Source organism: Tamandua tetradactyla, chromosome 13, assembly GCF_023851605.1.
Source record: "Tamandua tetradactyla isolate mTamTet1 chromosome 13, mTamTet1.pri, whole genome shotgun sequence".
NCBI classification, from domain to species: domain Eukaryota; kingdom Metazoa; phylum Chordata; class Mammalia; order Pilosa; family Myrmecophagidae; genus Tamandua; species Tamandua tetradactyla.
In genome coordinates this window covers 76910177-76932542 of record NC_135339.1, presented here as the reverse complement: position 1 = coordinate 76932542, position 22366 = coordinate 76910177, and the positions used below count along the sequence as shown (strand labels likewise).

At 35.0% G+C, this 22366-nt stretch overlaps 1 protein-coding gene across 4 annotated transcripts in view; it reads right to left on the bottom strand.

Annotated features, from left to right (window-relative positions):
- TRUB1 (TruB pseudouridine synthase family member 1) overlaps positions 1 to 22366 on the bottom strand; it is a 59922-nt gene that overhangs the window by 17876 nt on the left and 19680 nt on the right. For 3 of the 4 annotated variants that reach the window (XR_013161755.1, XR_013161756.1, XM_077126122.1), the window contains exon 4: positions 8491 to 8572. Coding sequence is in view for 2 of the 4 variants with exons in the window: in XM_077126122.1 (XP_076982237.1) it covers positions 8491 to 8572 (82 nt within the window). In the remaining 2 variants the exon portion in view is untranslated. Of the gene's footprint in view, positions 1 to 8490; positions 8573 to 12932; positions 13652 to 22366 lie in introns of those variants that run through there. The other variant, XM_077126123.1, reaches the window with a different exon arrangement.

Here is a 22366-nt window from a genome sequence, read left to right as displayed (position 1 = left end):
TTTAACCATTACCCAGGCCAATCATTAATCAATGTATGAATCACCAGACAAAAATCCTATCAAATTAGTTTATTATAAAAACTAAGTCTGTGTTGCCATGCAACCCAGTAAATCCATTCATAGATATGTACCCAAGAGAACTGAAAACATACGTCCACACAAAATTCTTTATACAAATGGCCACAGCGGCATTACTCATAACAGTCAAAAAGTAGAAACAACCCAAATGTCCACCAACTGATGAATGAATAAATAAAATGTGATATATACAAAGAATGAAATATTATTTGCCATAAAAGGAAATGAAACACTGATTCATGCTACAATATGGATGAACCTTGAAAGTATTATGCTAAAAAAAAAAGCCAGATAAAAAAGGCCACAAATTTTATGATTATGTTTATATGAAATGTCCAGAACAGGGAAATACAGATAAAGTAGATTAGTGGTGGCCAAGGACTGGGGGAGGAGGGAATAAGGAATGACTATTTAACACATAAGAGTTTTCTTTTGGGGGTGATGAAAATGTTCTGGGATTAGATAGTGATGAGAGTTGTACTCTAAATCAATGGGTTGCACACTTTAAAATGGTCAATTTTATATTATGTGAATTTTATCTCAAGTTAAAAAAAATATTACTACTGGAAGAAAAAAGCTACGTTTGTGGTATATGACTTTATAGTGAAGCATGCTGGTTATACGTAAGGCATATTAGTCTAATTCAAATAATAAGCATTGTCCCTACAATACCCTATACACAAGGGATATAAGAATAAAGAATCTACCTCCAAAAAGTTAAAAAGAAATAAAGAACAAAATCTCTAAAGCAAGTGTATCTAATAACTAGCCAAAAGAAGAATGTTTAGTGAAAAAAGATGGCTATAGTACAAGTGTCATAAGACTTGAGTAATTATTCTTTGTTTAGTACATTAATAAACCATCAATGTGACTGAGACTATTTATATGAAATTCATTTTTTTAAAGTTTGTCTCATGAAATTAATATATACCAGAATAGGTTATGTCATTATTTGCATAAAATCTGAGGCTCTCCAGGGAACCTATAACATAATAGTTGATATTTATCTGAACTAAAGAGTTACAAACAACATTCAATAATGATAGAGTAACAGGTACCAGATAAGCTTGTCACCATAAGTAGCTATTAAACTGTGTAAAACATATTAAACTATTTTTAGACACTAGACAACAGGCAGCATAGAACTGTAATTTCTGAAAGAAGGAAAATAAATGAGGTGAATCTTGGAGGCACTTTCTGAATATGGCATAGGAATGGGGTCCCAAACAAAGCACAGTGATCTCACTGAGTTTAGGAGACAGAGATCAAAGTTTGGAGAAGGAGTGGCAGCTTGAATTTGAGGTAATATACAGAGAAAGAACTCCAGAAATTTTCTAGTGGTCCCCTTGAGTCTAAGTTGTACACATATACAGCAAGACTCCACAAAGTTAAGGAAAACAACCTAGGCTCTTATAAGGCTGGGAGATATTTGAATTCTGGCCATCCAGAATGAAGACAGATGCTCTGCTGAACACCTAGAACATTCTACAGAAACCCCAGGACAGCCGTGCCTTAGGAATAGGGCTAATCTAGACCTGGAGAAAAGTCTACTTTAGACCCATCCTAACACAGAATCTATACAAAAGCAATGAGAATCAACAAGTGAGTTTAGCATGGTTGTAGGACAAAAGAACAAATTAACATCAGCCAACTACATTTCTATATACTAGCAACAAACAATTGGAAATTGAAATTTTTAAAATATATAAATAATTTAAAATAGCATCAAAAATATGAAATATTTAGAGGTTAATCACGTAAAATATATGTAAGACCTGTATATTGGAAACTACATACATATTTTTAAAAGCTTTACAGATTTATTGAGAGAGAAAGCAACACAGTGAGACCACAGGGACAGGAGGCAGGCAGGAGCCAGTGAAACCTGTCAGCAAAAGGAAAGGAAAATGGCTCCTGGGAAACTACATATTTTTGCTGTGAGAAATTAAAGACCTAAATAAGAGGAGCAATATACCTTGTCTGAGTGTTAGCTCAATATTAAGATGTCACTACTCTTCAAATTGATTTATAGATTCAATCCAATCTCAATCAAAATCTCAGCAGGCTTGGGTGTGTATGTGTGTGTAGAAACTGACAAGTTAATTCTAAAATTCAAGTGGAAATGCAAAGGATCTACAACAGCCAAAACAACTTTGGAAAAGAAGAACAAATTAAATGGCTAGTACTATCTGATTTCAAGACTTATTATAAAGCTGTAATAATCAAGATGAGGTGGTATTATTGTAAAAATAAACAAATAGATGAATGGAACAGAAAAAAAGAGACCAGAAATAAACATACACAGATATAGACTATATTTTTGACACAGATGCCAAGGCAAGTGGAGAAAGAACAAAGCTTTCATCAAAATAGTAATGAAACCATTCTATATCCATAGGTTAAAAAAAAAAAGGACTCAGTCACGCCTCATACCATATACAAAAATTTACTCATAATGAACCATAGAGAGAGAGAGAGATCACAAAGAGGCATGAGGAAACTTTTATCGGTGATGGATATGTTCACTATGCTGAGTGCAATGATGGTTTCATAGGTGAATTCATATATCAAAGTTTATCAACTTGTACACTTTAAATATGTGTATTTTTTTATATGTCAATGATACCTAAAGAAAGCTGTTTTAATGGAGTCCCTGAATTGGATTACAGTAAGGTACTGAAGTTAATTTCCTGATGTGATGGTTGTGTTGCAGTTACAGAGGAGAGTGCTCCTGTTTATGGAAGATACATACTGGAGCATTTGGGGGTAATGGGACACCACAGCTGCAGTTTGTTCTTGGGTGGTTCAAGAAAAGTTATTTGCTCTATTTTTGCAATTTTACTGTAAGTGTGATATTATTTCAAAATAAAAACAAAGTTCATAAAGGATATTATGAACAACTTTATACCAATAAGCTTAAAAATTTAGATGAAATGAACAAATTCTTAGGGGGAAAAATTATCTAGAATACACAAGAAATTTTTTAAAATATGAAGCTCAATAGTAAAGAAATCCAATCCATAATTAAAAACTTTCCAGACAAAGAAAACTCCAGAACCAGATGTCTTTACCAGTGAATTCAACTAAACATTAAAGAAGAAATAATTCCAATCTGACACAAACTTTTCCAGAGACTAGAAAAAGAGAACACTCCCTAACTCATTTTATGAGGTCAGCGTAACTTTCATATTAAAACCAATGAAGGGCATTAAGAAAAAGGAAAAATACAGAGTAATCTTACTCATGCAAAAATCCTAACTAAATATTGGCAAACCAAATCTAGCAATTTATATAAAGGATAACACATCACAAGTAAGTTGGGTTTACTCCAGAAATGTAAAGTTAGTTTAACATTTGAATAAGTCGAAAAATCAATAGACAAAAAAAAGCATTTGATAAAATTCAGTGACCATTCATGATTAAAAAAAAAACAACACATCAATGTTAGAAATAGAAAAGAACTTTCTTAATTTGATAAAGTACTATAAAAAAAAACAAACAATCACAACAGAAAAAACAACCATAGCAAAATTCTATAAGAAATAAGTTGGGAAGACTTGCTTTTCCAAATATCAAGACTTAAAAAGCCATAGCAATTAAGACAGGTTAATGTTAGTGCAGGATAAACAAACATACCCATGTAACAAAATAGATTCTAAACAAACCCATGCACACATGTACTTGATTTATGGTAAAGAAAGCAATGCAGAGTTGTGGGGATAAGTGCTGGATCAACTGGATATCCGTATAGGAAAAAAATGGAGCTTTATAGTCCAGGTGGCTTACAGATGCAATGTGAAAGGCAAACCAATAAAGATTATAGACGAAAATATAGGAAATATTTTCATGACTTTGGGGAAGGAAAGGTTTTCTTAAACAGGACACCAAAACAAAGCATAAAAGAAAAGACTTGAAAAATTGGAATAAATTAAAACTAAGAACAATTAAGAGAGTCAAAAGGCAAGCCACAGAGTAGAAGATATCTGCAACACATATAAACAAAAACAGGGCACATATCCAGAGTATATAAAGAACTCATACAGATCAATCAGAAAAGGCAACTCAGTACGAGAAAAAGATAAAGGACAAGAGACTGAAATAGACAATATACAAGGGAAATGGCCAAGGGACCAAAAACACATGTAAAAAAAGTGTTGAATCATACTATAATCAAATTAAAACACTGAAATACCACGACACCCACCAGAGTGGCCAAAATTTTAAACATTTTTAATAAAATGTGTTGCCAAGGATGTTGTAGAATTCTCTAGAGAAACAGAACCCACAGGAGAGATCTGTAAATATGAGATTTATAAAAGTGTCTGATGCAACCGTGGGAATGCAAGAGTTCAAAATTTGCATGGCAGGTTGCAAAGTTAGCAACTCCAATGAAGGGTCTTGACAAACTCCACAAAAGAGGCTAGCTGGCTGAAGAAGTAGTGAAAATCCTTTCTTCTCCCTTAAAAGTCTTCAACTGATTGGATCAAACCCAACTGATCGGATTCTCTTGTTTGTGGAAGACACTCTTAGTTGAGCATTCTTATAATCAGTCACAGATACAATCAACTGAATGACATGAAATATCCTTGCAGTAATGGTTAAGCCAGTGCTTGCCTGACCAGACAGCTTGGCACCATCACCTGGCCAATTTGACACCTGAATCCAACCATCACAGGTGTGGAGCAAGTTGAACTCGAACGCATTGCTGGTGGAAATACAAAGTTATATAACTATTTGGCAATTTCCAATAAAGCAAAATACACATCTACCCTATGAACCAGTAACTCCACTAGTCAAGACAAATAAGCGCATGTGGCTACCAAAGGGCAGATACAAAACATACATAGAAGCTTTATTAATAAAGGCCCAAATTGGGAAAACCTAAATGTCTATCTAAACAGAAGAATGTATATATATATATTCAGAAGAACGTATATATATATATATATATATATAGTGGTATATTCATACAATGGCATATAGCATAGCAATAAAAAAATATCCAAAATACCAATGTATGCAAATACATGGATGGATCTCAAAAATAACAAAAGAAGACATAACACCATGCACTGTATGCTACCATCAATATTACGTTCAAAAACATGCAAAACTAATCTATGGTGATTAATCAGAATAGTTGTGGCTGGTGGAGGGAAGTAAACAGCCTGGCAAGGGCATGGGGAATCTTGTGAAGTGACAGAAATGTTCTATATCTTGAATTCAATAGAAAAGAAAATTTAAAAAATAAGAAAATCAATGAGGTGAAACCATCTGTCCTTGAAAAGAAAATTTTTAATTGTTTGGAGCTGCATTATTTGTCCATCAATGGTAGACTAGAAAATAAAATAAGTCATAGTATTGTGTAATTTACTATAGTATGAATATGAACTAAGCAACACACAACATGGATGAGTCTCACAAACATATCAAGTGGAAGATTCCAGACACAAAAGGATATGTACTGGTTTATTCAATTTATATAAAGTTCAAAAGTAGGCTAAACTATACTATGGTTTTAGAACTATATCCACAGTGTTAAAGTAGTGGTTATCTTTGGAAAGGAAGAATGGGGTGGTGACTGGATAGTGTTTGAGAGAGGCTTCCGGGAATTTCTATTTCCTGACTAGGGCAGTAGCTGCGTGGAGTTTGCTTTACGGTAATTCACTGAGCTATAAATTTATGTTTTGCTCACTTTTATGTATGCAATACTTAAAAACAAACAAACAAAAGACACCCTAAGAAGATGATACCTAGCTTCGCATTGGCCCTGCTACTGTGTATGCCCTACTGGTTTAAATTACAGTTTGAGACCTGACTCTTCAGCTTCCTCCAGGATCAACATCCAAAGTGTAGGCAGCCAAACCACAGTCCAAGAGGAGAACCTCCTGTTTTATATGACACCAGCCACACCTATTTGAGAGGATCTCAGTAACACCTTATCTTGGAACTAAGGGATGGTTGGTGGTGTTCAGAAGAGAGGATTAGCATGAGATGCTAATATTTACTTCTGTTTCTTGCCTCCTAAAAAAAAGCCACAGGAGGGCTGGAAAAACTATTCCCATTGCAGGAGCAGTTAGGGCTCCCCAGAAGTTTGGCCCATGTCTACGACATCATGAGAAGCCACAGTCACAGCATCGTTATCTCACTGGAGAACAGATGAGCACAGTGAAACTCTGGATCCTCAGAGATACCGGAAGTGGGACCTGAGGCTCAATTCTTAGATGTGGATGAGAAAAGTACAGCAGAAGGTAGGAAGATACTTTGCTTTTTATGTGACTTGCCTGTAGTCATTTTTGAGAATTCCACTATTGCCTGTCTTATCTACTCATACACTAGATGTTTCTTCTACGCACCACATATTGCTGCTCTGGGCACTAAGAATGTAGTAAGGATCAAGAGAGACATGGTTTCAGTTCCATAACATAGGAAATTAACACTTATAAACTGGGACAAATGCTATTTAGGAATAACAGAGGGTGCTAAAACAGAGATTAAAAGGAGGTGCCCTGCTAATCTAGTTTGAACTTGAAATCTACTAGCCAGACACTCATTTTCTTATTCCTCTAAGTGTATTTTCAGCTCTCTGAAATAATGGGTAAAAATAGTATTATTCTTGATAGAACAAAACAACTTAAAAGCATTCATTTGCCAGTTATTACATACTGCCTCAAGTTACTTTTTCCACAGGCCAGTTGTTTTCAACAGGCCAGTTAAGGACTGTGTTTTTGGTTATTAAATTGATTGGCCATTTAAATGGATAGTGGTCAGAGATGTTAGATGTTCTGCAATGTGTAAGACAAGTATAACAATGAAGAACTATCTTTTACTACATGACTTTTGAATTTACCCAATATTCATAAGATAAAAGCCTGCTAAGGCTAGAACCTAACTTCATTTTACGTTTAAACACAAAGTATTTTTGGACAGTTTTACATCTACCGAATTTCTAGGAGTGAATCTTCAATACAGCATATCTATTATTGTGCAACTCTACCTGGACTACTCTAGGAGCCTCAAAACTTGCCTATGAGATCCCCATATCTACTCTTTTTCAATAAATACCAGTAACTTTATGAGGTAAACATCATTACCCTCATTTTGGAGATGAGGAAACTGAAACACAAAGATGTTAAGAAAATTTCAAAGTTATAAAACTAGAAAAGGGCAGAGCCAGAAATGAAACTTGGGTTTGCTTACCCTCCTTGTGTACTTTATATTTCACCAAACTGCATCCCATCCCTAAATGAATCCTAAATTATATAACCCTAAGATTATTATTATGAATACCAATCATTTCTCACTTATACTCTGGCAGATAGAGAAATTTTGGAGACTTAATTATATATTTACACTGACAGTATACTTTAGGACTCTCTGGAAATCTCTGATATTTTCCTATTGCCCTATGCCTTTTTCATCCTGAAAGCCTTCTGGCTAAAGGTTATAACTGGGTTTCAATTAAGTGAGAGTCTGCTATTATTTCATAATAATAATAATTTCAAGAATAATTCAACAGCTATTTTTAAAAAGCCTTGAAATAAATCAGTGGTTTTCTTTCTTCATTTTGTTGTCTGACAAGCAAGATGCTAAGCTACAAATAAATGCTAACAGAATAAGTAAAGCTACTATAAATAAGAAAAGGTTGGTTTCACTACTGGGGCAATATGTAGTATATAAGGCCACTCAATTCAGGTCATACCGAAAATTAACATGAGAAAGTTAGATAGTGCCTAAAGCTAAATTAAGAAAAGATAACATTAAGGGGGGAGGGGCTTAGAAAGCCTACAAATAATTCAAATAATGCAGGGGAACTGATTGTAAAAAACTGCAACTGTTGCATTATAAATAGTGTAAGCACCGTGAGAGTTGCTAGGAGACCATTTCATTTATCAATCCTATCTTAACGTAGTGAAAGAAGGAATGGTAGAAAAATTATGGTGGGCCCAGTGAGTTCTGCTTTCCTTCTATCATACCTTTTTTACATATTCTAAAACCACAGAAACATGATTAGTTTTAAAGTACTAAACATCTATTTCAATAGCTGAAAAGAAATTGCTAAAAAAAAAAAAAAAAAAAAAAACAGCTTCAAGACACAGGTAAAATCTAACAAGAGAGTATTTCTGCTTTGTTTCCCAATTAGTAGGAAAAACACCATTAGCTATAAATGTTTTTTGGCAAGACAGCCATTTTCAAAATTTGATTTATAAGAAAAGAAACAATTATGATAAATATTAATGAACTCATACCAAATAAGCTACAATAGGATAAACAATTTCTAATCTTCTTAACCTAATGAAATATATCAAAAACTAAAATCACTAGTAATATTAGATAAGAGTGTTATTTAAAAGTTCTAAATTCCAAGAAACTTTCTCTAACTTCTAAAAAAGATTTTAATGAATTTCATACCATAAGGTTTTTCTTCTGTTACTTTCCCTGTAGAATCTAGCGTATCAGTAGCTTTCCCCAGTTCTCCAATGGCAATATACCGCTAAAGAAAAAAGAAGGGAGAGAATTATATGCATGTCTTGAAGTTTATAAAGAATTTTGTTAATATAACCAGCTCGAAATAAAATGAAGGCAAAAATAACAAACTGCAGGGTGCACGGTGGTTCAGTGGTAGAATGCTCACCTTTCATGCAGGAGACCCAGGTTCGAGTCCCAGACCATGCACCAAAAAAAGCAAACAAAAAAACTAAAAAGCCTGCAATTTTTGTTTATTTTTGATATGCAGGAAGCATTTATATAAATCAAGGAACATTGAGAAATTTCTCACACGAGCCAACATAAGACAAAAAGTCTGATTTTATTGACAATTACAGATTACCAACATACTGTTACTGCAAACAAATTTCCTAAAACCAGTTTTAATTTTGTTTTTTAGTAAAATTTTCAAATATACTTATGCATAGAGAGAATAGTAGAATCAACCCTTACAAAGCCATCACTAGATTAAACACTTTTGCCACATAAACAATTAAAGTTAATTTTAAAAATAAAACAATTTATTACTTACTATATGAAATAACAAAAATGTTAGTAACTAGATCATGCATTTAAACAAAGCTAAATGTGTTAAAAAGCAACAAAACTAGTATAGCAGAGCTAGCGTACTTAACTAGTACATGTGTTTTCCTAATAAAAAGAAATATTTCTTAAGGTGTCTGAAAGGAAAAAAGCCAGTTCTTCTTTAAGAACTAATCATAATCATTATTCACAAGTGAAGAATTAGATCATACTTAGTCAAGTGAGGATTGTCTTAATTGTCATTTCATGACAGACTTATGGTACATATTCTTTCCACTATCTTTTTGGACCAAGTTAAAATTTTATTTAGAGCATCACATGAAGAGAAAAAACCTGTAAGGAATGCAGATCCTACTGAAAATAATCTGTATTTATGCAAGCATTTTTTTTAAGAGGAAGCTCAAGTACTTTGCAGGCTCATTATGCAAGTGAATGAACTAGAGACAAAACTGAGAAAAATATTAAAACTCCATATTCCCATAAAAATGAAGACATTTTATATCAGCCTAAGTGCCCTTCGATTAAGCCACCTTTTTTTGTTAACAAAGATAATACTGGAGAGAATAATCTGGTGCATTTGAATTCATTTTTTTTTTTTTTATTTCATTAGTACTGATAAAAATTAGTTTCTGGTAACTAAACACTCAATCTCATCTCCTGAAATGCCCCACTTTGCTTCTATATTTTACAACACTCAACTCTGATTAACCATATAACCCAGGAGACGTATAGCAGAGTCTAAGCACATGCTTAGACTCAAAATGGCTGGTTTGAATGCCAACTCCACCACAGTTGGTAAAGTAGGCCAAGTTAGTCTTTCCTGCAGGAGCCTTATTTCCCTATCTTAAAATGGGGTTAGGGTTGGTATGACAGTGGCTCAGTGGCAGAATTCTTGCCTGACATGCCCGAGACCTGGATTCGATTTCCAGTGCCAGCCCATGCAAAAACAAAAAAAAAACAAAACAAAACATGGGGTTAGTAATAGGAAGAAGCAAAGAATTGAGAACAGTAGCTGACCCATGGTAAGCAATGAAAAACAATACTTTCATCATTTTTTTTCAAAGGATACAGAATGATTCACAGTAACAGTGGTTAAAATGACTCATCTGGTTACAGAGACTTCCCATAATGCAGGGTAAATCAACCAAATGTCCTCTCTGATTTTTCACTTTAACAGTCTGTCTAGTTGTATAAGAAAAATACAGTGCAATCTTCTATACTGAGCCTTGAATGTATCTGTACTATTCTGTTATGTACCAAGTTTTAAAATGCTTTCCAAGTGTAAAATGATCATTCTGGTCTCTGCACTCAGAGCCCTGCCCTTTGGCACATGCTACTTCCCTAACCTTAAGCTCCCTCTCTTCTCCAAAGATCAAACCCTATACACCTTTCAAAACCTCCCTGTTAATCCTTCCCAACTCCCAAAACCAAGTGCCACCCCTGACAACCTTCTCACATTTAAAAAAAAAAAAAAGAAGGCCCAAGTCAAATCCACATCAAATATTCATCCATTTACTAGCCATTAATGTCATTCATTCATAGTATCATGATCGGGTCCATGTGTCAACTTGGTCAAGTGGTGGTACCTGTTTGTCTGGTTGGGCAAGCGCTGCCCTGACTGTTGCAATGAGGACATTTCATAGAATTAAATCATGATCACATCAGCTGCATCCACAGCTGATTCCCTTTGTAATCAGCCAAGGGGAGTGGTCTTATCTAATGAGTGATGCTTACTCTACTCACTGGAAGCCTTTTAAGGAGGATTCAGAAGAGAAAGGCGGTCTTCCTGCTTTGGCCGGCGTGCTTCTCCTGTGGAGTTTGTCCAGACCCTCCATCGGAATCTTCAGCTTCACAGCCTGCCCTGCGGATTTTGTACTCTGCGCTCCCACGGTTACATGAGACACTTTTATAAATTTTGTATTTGCGAGTGTTTCCTGTTGATTCTGTTTCTCTAGAGAACCCTAACTAATACACATAGTTTCTGTGTACTACTTGGGTGGTGGACAAAGATACATACTAACTAGTTTCCTGCCTCTAGAAGGTTAGAGTCTAACAGGAATTACTACAGAAGGGGATGAGTACCACGGCAATGACAGACAATGTCACTGAGAATCAACTCTCCCAATTCCCGGCAGCTTATTCTCTTAAGTACCATACTCCACACATGATATTCATTGGTCCTTGTGCTGGTTTGAAGCTGTTCTGTACTCCAGAAAAGGCCATGCTCTTTTAATCCATACCTGTGGATGCAGACTTTTTGGGTGAGACCTTTTGGTTAGGTTATTTCAAATTGAGATATGACCCACTCCATTCAAGGTAGATCTTAATCCTTTTACTGGAGTCCTTTACAAGAGGACAAAAGACAGAAAAAGTCATAAGAGCTTACAGAAAAAGTCCCCAGATGAGCTGAGATAAAGGGCCACTGAAACCAGAAAAAAAAAGCAATGATACCTGGGATTTACCAGCAGGTGCCAGTCATGCACCTTCCCATGTGACAGAGGTGTCCCAGATGATTTCTGAAAGGCTGTCATCCTCCTATTGTTGCCTTAACTTGGACATTCTCATGGTTTTAGAATTGTAACTTGTTAGCTAATAAATTTCCATTGTTAAAAGCCAGTTCATTTCCAGTATACTGTATTTCCGCCGCTTTAACAAACTGACACAGTCCTTATCCTTCCAAATTATAAACTCTGTTGGCTGGGTTTTTGCAATATTGTTCTACTATATGCCTTAATAGATGAAAACACTGTAGCAACTTAATGAAAAGGTGTTAATAGTATTGTCTACATGTGGAGAAGGTCTGAAAAGTACAAGTCCTCACAGTTCACCAAAGTTTTGGACACCCAGATTACATCTGCCAATTCTCAAATCATTGCAGATTCTGTGGTTATGCCACATCTGGCTACATGCTGGATTCTTTTTAGGGGAAACAATACCTAAACTAGCAGTTCTCAAACTTTTTGGCTTCAGAACCAGTATACACACTTAAAATTATTGAGAAACCCCCAAATCTCTTTTCAGATGGGTTTATCTGTTGCTATTTAGTACATCGGAAGTTAAAATTGAAAAATGTTTAAAATGCTAATACATATGTACACATTTCATTAGCCATTAGAGAAATGGTGAAATTTCACATAATGTAACTTCAGAAATACTACATTGTATAGGTATAAAAAAGGCAAAACTATGAAAATACTTTTGACCTCAACAGACTCCCTGAAAGAAACTCAGGAACCCTAGGGACTCCCGAACTACACTTTGCGAACCACTGATCTAAATCATACCCGTTTTCTAAATTCCCTTCTCCTGGCATCTAGTAATAATTATTTTCAATTGTAGTCAATGATCCACAAACCATTTAGAAAAACACACCTAAACAGTTAAGTGTCCCACTGAAATAAAGCCTTACTACCAAGAAAATATGTGATAGTAGAAAAATGACATGGAAATAGATGCATACAACCCTAGTCTTTTATCCAGTAAGATTTAAAATACTCTACACTTGCATAAATTCTACACAAAATCTCAATTTTAGAGTTTTTGGTCTCCAAGTTTTATGCCTTAGAATTGTGAATTACCTTAATGTATTTATTACAACATAATTCCACTTGAAAAAAAAAAAAGAGAGAGATCCAATAGAATTTCTAAAGAAGAATTTTCCATTGAATTGTGTTCTCTTTGGGAGTCACGGTTTCTCACTGATGCGACTTTATTTTCCTATTCACCTATCTTTAAGCTCCCTAAACACCACAGCAGATATTTAGTAGACAGCTTTAAAAGCAAATCAAAGGAGTGCAACAGTAGTTCAGTGGTAGAATTCTCACCTGCAATGCCGGAGAACTGGGTTCGATTTCTGGTCCATCACTTCCCCAAAAACAAACAAACAAGCAAAACAAACAAATGAACAAAAATTCAATGAATGGTGCTGCAATAATGGGATGCTTACATGGGAAAAATAATGAACTGTGACTCCACCGTAGGGTATTAAAAAAAAAAAAAAAAAAGCAAATCAGAGATTTCTGGGAAGAAAGCAGAATAGGATAGGTCGAGTTCATCCCTGCTCGAAGGAACAGCTAGAGAAGGAACAGAAAAAAGAACGGGAGAGTGATTGCAGGGTGTACGTGACCTGGGCAGGTCTTCTACGCCACACAGGGAGGCCCTGGTTAAAAAAGCTGAAGAACTGAAACACACAGAACCAGAGACTGGTCAGTTAGTGTAAAGAGCCTAGCACGTCCGCTTCCAGACAGAGGCCCGGAGCCATCAGGAGTGCGCGGATAGGCAGGTGAGGACTAGGAAGCCTGAGTATGAAATCCTGCACCGCAGAGTTGTGCCCTTCCCATGCCCCACATCCTGCTCCATACCTGTCCCACAAATACAAAGCTTCAGACTACTGAAGGAAATCAACATCCCAAGTAACCCTATCAAGATATTTACATGCTGGGAAGACAACAGAAGATCATTAACCATATGAAGATACACACAGATACAGCCCAGTCTAATGATCAAATTAAAACACTGGAGGAAACTCAGACTTTGGAACTAATCAAAGATGTTCACATAACTTTACTAAATAAAATCAGTGTGATGGCTAATGACTTAAAAGAGATCAAGAAGATACTAGAAGAGTATAAAGAGGAATTTGAAAGAATAAATAGAAAAACAGCAGATATCACAAAGATTAAAGATGCTGTAAACCAAATAAAAAATACCCTAGAGACACACAAAAGCAAATATGAAGAGTCAGAAGAAAGAATAAGCAAAATAGAGGACAGGACAAATTGATTTTAACACACAAAAAAGCAAATGACAAAAAAGATGGAAAAATTTAAATTTCACTGGACAAAATGAAGTATACAAATATAAATCATCGGTGTCCTAGAAGGAGAAGAGCAGAGTAAAGGGGTAGGAAGATTAGTGGAGGATATAATGGGGGAAAACTTACCAACCATAACTATGCAAATCAAAGAAGCCCAATGAAAGCCAAACAGAATAAATCCAAATAGGTCTACCCCAAAACACATACTAATCAGTCTGTCAAATGTTGAAGGGAAGCAGAAAAAACTAAAAGTGGCAAGAGAAAAACAATCTACTACATAGAAGGGAAACCACATAAGACTGAGCTCAGATTACTTAACTGGCACTGTGTAGGCGAGAAGGCAGTGGTATATATTTAAGATCCTGAAAGAGAAAAACTTCCAGCCAAGAATTCTGTACCCAAACAAACTGTCCTTCAAAATTGAGGGAGAGATTAAAATTTTCACAGACAAACAAAGGCTGAAAGAATATGTCAACAAGAGATCAACTCTATAAGAAACACTAAAGGGAGTTTTGCCAGCTGAAAAAAGATAGGAGAGGAAGGTTTGGAAAAGGGCACTGAATTGAAGAGTATCAGTAAGGATAACCTAAAGGAGAAAAAAAGAAAGAAGGAAAAGAACTTATAGATCTGACAAATGAAATCCAAAGGATAAAATGGTGGATTCAAGAAAAGCCTTTACAGTAATAACATTTACTGTTAACAGACTAAACTTATCAATTAAAAGATACAGATTGGCAGAATGAATTAAGAAATATAATCCAGCTACACGCTGCTTACAAGAGATGCGTCTTAGACACAAAGATATAAATAGACTGAAAGTGAAAGGATGGAAAAAGATGTTCCAAGTAAGCTGTAACCAAAAGAAAGTGGGAGTAGCTATACTAATATCAGACAAAATAGACTTTAAATGTAAAGACCTCATAAAAGTCCCTTTAATAAAAAGGACAATTAATCAAGAAGAAATACAACCAATAATGTCTATGTTCCCAATCCAGGAACTCCAAAGTACATGAGACAGACACTGACAAATCTGAAGGGAGCGACAGACATTTCAATGATAATAGCAGGAGACTTCAATACACCACTCTCCTCTACTGAAAGAACGACAAGACAGACGATCAACAAGGAAATAGAGAAGTTAAACAACTTGATAAATAAATTACACCTAACAGACATATATAGGTCATTACACCCCAAAACACCAGGTATATACTCTTCTCTACTGCTCATGAAACATTCTCTAGGGTAGACCATATGCTGGAGCACAAAACAGGTTTTTATAAATTTAAAAACATTGAACTTATTCAAAGCAACTTCTCTGATCACAATGCAATGAAGCTGGATATTGATTAACACCAAATAATGAGAACTTTCACAAATATATGGAGATTAAATAACAAACTTTTAAACAACCAGTGGGTCAAAGAAGAAATTGCTAGAGAAATCAGCAGTTATCTGGAGACGAATGAAAATGAGAATACACCATATCAGAACTCATGGGGTGCAGTAAATGCTGTGCTGAAAGGGAAATTTATTGCCCTAAATGCCTATTTAAAGAATGAGAAAGAGCAAAAATCGAAAACTTAATTGCTCACCTGGAGAAACTTGAGAAAGAACAGCAAAGTAACCCCAAAGTAAACAGAACAGAAATATGAAGATTAAAGCAGAGTTAAATGAATGGGAGTACAAAAGAACAATAGGAAGAAACACTAAAACCAAAAGTTGGTTCTTTGAGAAAATCAATGGGCCATTAGCAAGACTGACAAAGAAAAAAAGGGAGAGCATGCAAATAAACAAAATCAGAAATGAGAGGGGGTGTCATTACCACAGACCCTGAAGAAATAAAAAATACCATAAGAGGATACTATGAACAATTATATGCCAACAAACTAGACAACTTAGATGAAATGGACAAATTTCTGGAAACACACAACAAGCTACACTGACTCAGGAAGAAATAGAAGACCTCAACAAATGAATCACAAGTTAAGAGATTCAATCAGTTATAAAAAATCTTCCAACAAAGAAAAGCCCAGGGGGATGGCTTCAAAGCGGAATTTTATCAAATATTCAAAAACAACACCAATTCTGCTCAAACTTTTTCAAAAAATTGAGGAAAAAGGAACAGTACCTCACTCATTTTATGAAGCTAACATCACTTTAATATCAAAACCAGGTAAAGATACTACAAGAAAGGAAAATTACAGGCCAATTTCCCTAATGAACATAGATGCCAAAATTCTCAAAAAAAGATTAGCAAATCGAATCCAACAACACATTAAAAGAATTATACACCATGACCAAGTGGGGTTTATACCAGGAATGCAAGGATGGTTCAACTCAAGAAAATCAATTAATTTTTAAATTAATTTTAATAATTGAATAATTTAAATTTAAATAATTCAAACAATGTAATACAGTACATTAACAAATCAAAAGGGAAAAATTACATGATACTCCTTATTGATGCTGAAAATGCATTCGACAAAATTCAACATCCTTTTCCAATAAAATACCTCAAAAGAGAAGAAACAAAGGTAACTTCCTCAATATGATAAAGGGTATATATGAGAAACCCATAGCCAACATCGTTCTCAATGTAGAGAGACTGAAAGCTTTCCCCCTAAGATTGGAAATGAGACAAGGATGCCCACTGTCACCACTATTATTCAACATTGTACTAGAACGTCTAGCTACAGCAATCAGGCAGGACAAAGAAATAAAAGGCATCCAAATTGGAAAGGAAGAAATAAAACTTTATTTGCAGATGGCATGATATATTTGAAAAATTCTGAGCACTCTACAACAAAGTTGCTTAAGCTAATAAACAAATTCAGCAAGGTGGTGGGATATAAAATTAATGTGCAAAAATCAGTAATGTTTCTATACACAAGCAATAACGTAACTGAGGAGTCAGTTAAGTAAAAAATTCCATTCAAAATAGCATCTAAAAGAATCAAGAACTTAGGAATGAACTTAAGTAGGCACATAAAGGACTTGTACACAGAAAACTACATAACATTGTTAAAAGAAATCAAAGAAGATCTGAATAAGTGGAAAGGCATTCCCTACTTATGGATAGGAAGGCTAAATATAGTCAAGATGTCAGTTCTACCCAAATTGATCTATAGAATCAATGTAGAATGAACCAAAATTGAAGAGACTTGGAAAAGCTAGTTATCAAATTCCTCTGAAAGGGAAAGAAACCTCGAATAGCTAAAAGCATCCTAAAAAAGAAAAATGAAATGGGAGGATTAACACATTTTGAAACTTATTATAAAGCTACAGTGGTCAAAATAGCATGGTATTGGCAAAAAGAAAGAAGTATTGACCAATGGAATCAAACTGAGAGTGCATAAATAGACCACCAAATGTATGGTCAACTGATTTTAGACAAGGCCTCAAATCCACTGAACTGGGACAAAATATTCTTTTTAATATGGGCATGGGAGAACTGGATATCAATACCCAAAAGAATGAAAGAGGATCCTTACCTCACACCCTATACAAATATGAAGTCAAAGTAGATCAAATATCTAAATATAAGACTAGTACCATAAAGCTTCTGGAAGAAAATGTAGGGGAAACATCTTCAAGTCCTAGGAACAGGAGGTACCTTTTTAAACTTTACACCTAAAGCACAAGCAACAAAATAAAAATAGATAAATGGGAATTCCTCAAAATCAAATGATTTTGCAACTCAAAAGACTTTGTCAGAAAGATGAAGAGGCAGCCAACTCAATGGGAGAAAATATTCGGAAATCACACATTGGACAAAGGTTTGATATCCTGTACACATAAAGAAATCATACAACTCAACAACAAAAGAACAACCCAATTATAAAATGAGCTATAGATATGAAAATGTATTTTTCTGAAGTGCAAATACAGATGGCTCAAAAGCACATGAAGAAATATGCTCATTTTCATTAGCTATGAGGGAAATGCAGATCAAGACTACACAATGAGATACCACCTCATACCTATAAGAATGGCTATTAAATAAACAGGAAACTACAAATGTTGGAGAGAATATGGAGAAATTGGGATACTTAACCACTGCTAGTGGGAATGTATAATGGTACAGCCACTAAGAAAGACAGTTTAGCAGTTCCTTAGGAAACTAAGTAACAAGCTGCCCTATGACCCAGCAATAGCACTACTCAGTATATAACCCAGAAGAGTTGAAAGCAGTGATACAAATAGACATTTGCACACTGATGTTCATAGCAGCATTATTCACAATTACCAAAAAATGGAAGCAATCAAAATGCCCATCAACAGATGAGTGGATGAACAAAATGTGGTATATAAATACGATGGAATAATATGCAGCAGTAAGATGAAATGACATCCTGAAGCACATGAGAAAGTGATGAGACTTGAGGACATAATGCTGAGTGAAATTAGCCAGATAAAAAAGGATAGATACCGTATGACTCCACTTTTATGATCACGGTAAAGGTGGCTGAAGGATGCACTGACTTGAGAAGCAGATTGGCGAACAATGGTATGTATATATGATTGAATATTGTGTTGCTACAAAAAGGAACCAAGTTGTGAGGCATGCAATATTGTGAATGAACCTGTGGGACATTTGATGAGACAAAATAAGCCAGAAACAAAAGAGCAATTATTATACGGTCTCATTTAGAAAATACTGACAAGAAAACAGGGGCCTAGATTGTAAGCTCTTATAGCAGACACATTTTGTCCAGAGTGTTGATTATTATTTCTGGATTTTTAGTGGCTGTTTTTTTATATAGGCATTAACTTAGTATTCAGAGACAAAAGCAAAGGCGATCAGGATTAAGGTAATTCAGAATAATATAAGGAAGACATTATGTATATTTTAGAACCTCACCTACTCTGAGATCAAAGGAAGAAAGGTTTATTTTGTCCAGAACCAGTACATACTCTAACTCAACCTGTCTAGAGAGCTCATTTAAACAATCGAAACACAGGGAGCTCAGAATGAAAATGAGGGCCTTTAATTCTGTATAGCTTAATGTAATGCCTGGATATATTCCAGAATATATTAAGCAGATAATCAAAAAGTATCAGCAAAGTTCCTTTAGAGATGGGGAAAATATATATAACTATTAAACTCTAACACTGGGGGAACCCCTGATATTGTGTTAAACATTAGGGACATCCAAATCAATAGGCCAAGCAAAGCCCTTGATCTTGAGGATACTCTTGTTAAGTTTATGTATGTAGTGAAGAAGCTTAGCCTACCTATAGGTATGCCTATGAGCTACTTCTTGTGGCTGGTTTTAAAGGATTTATGTACCCTAAGAAAAGTCATGTTTTAATCCTAATCCCATTTTGTAAAAACAGCTGTTTCTTCTAATCCCTATGCAGTACTGTATGTTGGAAAATTTCATTAGATTATCTCCATGGAGATGTGACTCAATCAAGTGTTGGTACTAAACTTGAGGTGGAGACGCATCTCCACCCATTCTAGGTGGGTCTTGATTAAGTTGCTGGGATCCTATAAAAAAGGAGACATTTTTTGGAAAGAATGCCTTTTGAGAACAAGAAAGCCAAGCAGAGCCACGAAGCTGAGAGAACCCGAGTCCACCAGCCAGCGACCTTTGAAGATTCTAAGAGAGCAGAGAAGGATGACAGAACACTGCAGAACCATGAAGCAGAGAGTCCACCACCCAGCGGCTTTTGGAGATGAAGAAGGAAAATGCTGCCCTAGAGCCTCATGAAACAAGAAGTTGGAAGAGAAAGCTAGCAGACTCTGCCACATGCCCTTCCAGCCAAGAGAGAAACGCTGAACGCTATCAGCCTTCTTGAACCAAGGTATCTTTCCCAGGATGACTTAGATTGGACATTTCTATAGACTTGTTTTAATTGGGATATTTTCTCAGCCTTAGCTGAGCAACTTATTAAATTTCCCTTCTTAAAAGCCATTCCATTCCTGGTAATTGCATTCTGGCAGTTAGCAAACTAGAACACTTACGAGGACCTCTTCTGTTGCTCAGATGTGGCCTCACTCTCTCTAAGCCAAACTTTGTAAGTGAAATCATTGCCCTCTCCCCTACGTGGGACATGACACCCAGGGGTGAAAGTCTACCTGGCAGCATGGAAGATGACTCACAGGGATGAGTCTGACCCTGACACCGTGGGATCAACAATGCCATCCTGAACAAAAGGGGGGAAAGAAATGCAACAAATAAGGTATCAGTGGCTGAGAGAGTTCAAATAGAGTTGAGAGGCTACTCTGGAGTTTGCTCTTACACAAACTTCAGTTAAACATTGCTACCTATTATAACTTGCCAAACCCAACCAAAACCATTGTAGTCAATCATAAAGAACTCCTACAGCAATATATAAGATTCTACAAAGGTTTCATGCATTAGGGTAACTTTCCAGAAACCTACAACCTCAAGATGGGTCCCTGGACCAGATTAATCCTGAAACCTACAAGGGGCCAGTCTTTCCAGAACATTAGCTAGATCCATCTCCCTAGCCCTTATTATTGACACCCCTAATCCAACATGAAAAATTTGGAATGGCTATAGGCCAAATACCCCTACAAAGTGGGAGAGAGATGAAGGGTAATAGTGGAATTATACAAAGAAGGTAGTGTTTAACAAATGAGGTGACTGCTAAATCAATATATTCATATTTCTTTTAGTCTCCAGGATCTTAGAGCAGCTAGAAGTAAAAACCTAAATGGTGGAACTGTAACTCATAACAAACTATGAAATCTGTTCTACACTAATTGTTGTGCTGCGCTCTGAAATTTATTGCTTTTTTGCATAATGTTATTTTTCACACACAAAAAAAAGAAAAGAAAAAAAAGTGGATTTTGATGATAAAAAAATATTTATTCCTTCTAGCCTCCCAAGTTCTGGAGCAGTCAAAAGGAAAAATCTGAGATGATGGTATGGTAGCCCATGATCAACTCTGGGATCTATCCTGTGATTACTTGTTGAAGAGTGCTTTGAAAATTTGTTTTTTTCTTTGCTTTGTATATATGTTATATTATACAATAAAAAAAGTTTTAAAAGTTAAGAAAAACACAATCTTCAACATACTTACTGGTAAACCTAAGTGATCTCAATCCTTCAGCAAATACATAATATAAAATTAAAAGGGTAAGAAGCATAAATAGCTAATAAGACAATAACTATTTTTGAAATGTGAGGCACCCAAGAACTAGGTTACTGTAACAACATAACACCTGGGATTTTCAATTTATGTTTCAGAGTCATCTAAGAATCAATAATTTCACTATAGGACATTATTCACCTTTCCTACCTGAATATTAAAATGGTCTGTGACAAAACTTAAATCAAAGCGAATGATGTATTTACATTTTTAGCCATTATAGTTCTGGAACTATACCTGGAATTCACAAGTAAAACTTTTCAATAACATATACTATGGGTGTTTATGGTTTGGGAGGGGAAGGGTTGGTAAAGAATATTCCAATGAACTAAACACATTTCATTTTTTAAAGAAGTAACAAATATTCCTTAATGTAAAATATCTTTCCAGTTATTATAAAAAGATTTTGGAAAATATGAAGTAATGTGAAAAAAGAAAATAAACATCATCCCTAATCATATATCAAAGTAACCTTTGCTTATATTTTGGAGATAAGAAATATCATGCAACTGGCAAAGCCTATATCATAAACAGATTCTATCAGCATTTAAATGTACAAATTTCCTGTATAATAGTTAAAATCCTCCATTCTAACACAACTATATATTATGTGAGTTTTTCAAAATATTTTTTATTGTTACCGTACATACAATCTAACATTTTCCCTTTTAATCATATGTAGATACAATTTTCAGTGCTTTTAATTGTGTTCACAATGTCCTATTACCACTATTCCATCCATTACCAAATATTTTGTGGCTTTCATCACCAGCATTTTGGAAGATTGAAAAGGAAACAATACCGAAATTTTTCCATGTATCTAAGGCATAAGATCCTTTCCAAATGAAAGACACAAGGTGGCTAACTAAAATAGGGATGCCATAGATGATATGCTCTCCAGCGCTTTTTAATTTTTTAAAAAAGATTAGTTAGATCAATGCCATTCAAAGTATGGTCCACAGACCAGCACTAATCCATGACAAGATAAGTTCAGAAGATAAGAGTGTTTAGGAACTCATTTTCCAATTTGTCATTGCCATTATATTTTAATTATATTTTACAAGTCATCAGTCTATGATGAATTGAGAAAAAATTTTAAATGGCATTTCATCTCAGACATTTGTATGAGAAAAATTAGATGTAACTTGATCATTTTACCAACTATTTATAACCCATTTACTGGAAAAGTTTGAAAATAAATAGTTTTAGCTCAGGAACTTGTTGAAACGCCACTCTACCTACTGGTATATTAATCTCCTTTTCACAGAGAAGGGAGCCCCAGCTGCTATTATAACTTGAACCATCATCTCCCTTAGA